This window comes from Tupaia chinensis, unplaced genomic scaffold (genome assembly GCF_000334495.1).
Source record: "Tupaia chinensis unplaced genomic scaffold, TupChi_1.0 Scaffold000178_1, whole genome shotgun sequence".
In the NCBI taxonomy this organism is placed as follows: domain Eukaryota; kingdom Metazoa; phylum Chordata; class Mammalia; order Scandentia; family Tupaiidae; genus Tupaia; species Tupaia belangeri.
This window is the reverse complement of record NW_006159653.1, coordinates 1880652-1883155: the sequence shown is the minus strand read 5'-3', so window position 1 is coordinate 1883155 and position 2504 is coordinate 1880652. Positions and strand designations below refer to the sequence as shown.

The 2504-nt window shown below is 64.0% G+C and overlaps 1 protein-coding gene across 1 annotated transcript in view; it reads right to left on the bottom strand.

The window, feature by feature from the left end:
* Positions 1–2504, bottom strand: part of TSC2 (TSC complex subunit 2) — a gene marked incomplete in the record, with an annotated part of 41534 nt that overhangs the window by 21148 nt on the left and 17882 nt on the right. The window contains 3 exon segments of the mRNA XM_027770987.1: positions 41–123; positions 272–378; positions 1321–1455. Of these exon segments, the coding sequence (XP_027626788.1) occupies positions 41–123; positions 272–378; positions 1321–1455 (325 nt within the window).

Below are 2504 nucleotides of genomic sequence, written 5' to 3'. Positions count from 1 at the left end.
AGGGCGGGGGAGTAGGCCGGGCGGCCGAGCCGCACGGCAGGGCCTGCAGGCACCGGGCCAGGCGGCCCTGCAGGAGGCGAGAGGGGACCGCTGGCCTTCTTCTCAGCGCCTCTCTCTGGCTCCCTGCAAAAGCCAATGGGAAAGGAGCTAAGGCCAGGGCCCTGCTCCACAGGAGCGAGCAGAGCGGCCCCGTGGTACCAGGATCCCCTTCAGATAGACCGTGTCCCCGACTATGGCTGGCCTGACACCCTGGAGCCACAAGCTCACGTACACGCAGTCGCAGACGCAGTAGGGGCTGAATCTCACGATGCCGTCCTTGTTGGGCAGGCCGAGGCGATGCAGCGAGTCAGCCCGTAGCAGCAGCAGGAAGTCGAAGGCCTGTGGGCAGCAGAAGAGGGCCGGCGGCACCGCGGTCAGAGAGGGACACGGCCCTGGGTGGGTGGCACCGCGGTCAGAGAGGGACATGGCCCTGGGCGGGTGGCACTGCGGTCAGAGGGACACGGCCCAGGGCAGGCAACACTGCGGTCAGAAAAGAACATGGGTCTAAGGCAGATGGCACCACGGACAGAGGGAGGGACACGGCCTGGGGCGGGCAGCACCGCAGTCAGAAAGGGACACAGCCCTGGGCGGGTGGCACTGTGGTCAGAAAGGGACACGGGCCCAGGGCAGATGGCAGCACAGATGGAGGGACACAGGCCCAGGGCAGATGGCACCATGGTCAGAGAGGGACACAGGTCCGGGGCAGGTGGCACCAACGACAGAAAGGGTCACGTTCCCAGGGCAGATGGTGGCATATACCACGTACACCTGGGCACCCCAGCCCAGCCCAGGCTCAGAGGTTGCCCACAGCAGCCTGCCCCACCTCCCCTAGCAGACAACACTCCATCCCAGCAACCTAGGCCCAGCTCTGCTCAGGGCCGAACGGCTGGGGCCACACCACCGCGCAGGCGCTCCCGGAGGGACTCAGAGAGTCCTCTGTTCAGTCCAGCGTCACTGCCCACATACCAGTGTAGCCCAGCCCTCAGCCGCGGGTCACCAACAGACGCCATGGTGCCAGGCCACCAGGAAACGGATGTGTTTCCTTCCCTCTGCCCCATCCTAGGCCACTGTGTCCCCAGACTGACCAGGAAGAGACACACAGTGCCTGAGGCAGAGGTAAGGTGGCAGGCTTGGGGCGGGCACGGCCACATGGATGCTGAGGAGGGAACAGACAGCTGATAGGCCACCCGGGCCACAGCCACCTGCCAGGTGCCACATCCGCCCAGAGGGAGGAGGCATGCTGGGTGTGGGGCCTTCAGGGACGCATCCCCAGCCCCGTACCTGCAGCCGGATGCTGGCGGCGACGGGCAGGGTGTAGCCGTGCCTGTAGTGCAGCTCAAGGTGGCCGACGAGCGTCTCGCACACCCGCGCGTACACGCGCACGGCGTGGCTGGCAGGCAGGGTGTACAGCTTGGTCTGCAGAGCGAGGGTACCTGGCATGAGGGCAGGAGGCCGCCGGGCAGCCCGGGAGCCGGAGCCCAGGGTCCAGGAGAGGAAGCAGGGCCTCACTGGCTCTGCATTTGCCACATTCCTGGCGCATAGCCCCTTCGCTGTCAACTCCCCAAAGGCCCTGTCTCTCCACAGTGGCAAAAAATCAGAACTGCCGTGTCTGACTCAGCAGCAGCTAACGAGCCAACGCAGGGCCAGGTGGTGGTCTGGTGGTAAAGTGCCAGATCCCACACGGCCGGCTGCATGGTTCGAGGCCTGGACTCGACAGGTGAGTAAGCACACCAGCCGAGGGTATGTGCCGTGTGCATGCGTGCCCAAATTCCCAAGAGAGTGGAGAAAGGATACGACGTGGCCATCCCCCGGGGGGCTTATCACTTTCCCTCTCTGGTGAGCGCACACACCTATAACAAGCAAAAAAAACTACAATAAACAGTAACAGATATGAGAAAACCGCCCGACGGAATACCACCCCGCAGCGCCAGAGAACCAGGCTAGAGGGAGCTCGGCTGCAGGCAGATGGAGACACAGGGCAGGGCCAGGCAGAGCTGAGGTCTCCCCGCCCCACAGTCAGGCCGGGTGGGAGGGCCCTGCTGCTGCCCACCACTGCAGGGAGGTGGTGTAGGCCAGCAAGAGGAAGGAGGGTCCAGCCACAGTCCTGGGGACCCTGCGCACAGCAGCTCAGAGGCTGGCAATGGCTTCACCACATTCTCAGCAACTCTTCAAAGACGGAATGACCGCTGCTCCAAGCTGTCTCCACTTGTCTCAGAACACACGATATCAAATGGCCCCTTGAACAAAGGCAGTGTGTCCACCATGGTCCTGATGCAGACAGGCCACCCCGGAGGGCTCCTGGGCTCAGGGGAGCACTGCTCCTGAGGCCTTCGGTGGCAAGGGGCGTCTATCTCACTGTGCTGTGCGCTGTTAGCCAGAGGGGCATGCTGCTTTTCAGCTGAAAACTGTAAGCCGCGATGTCCCACATTCTGCCTCGGCTAGGGAATAACTAGCTGAGCGGCCGG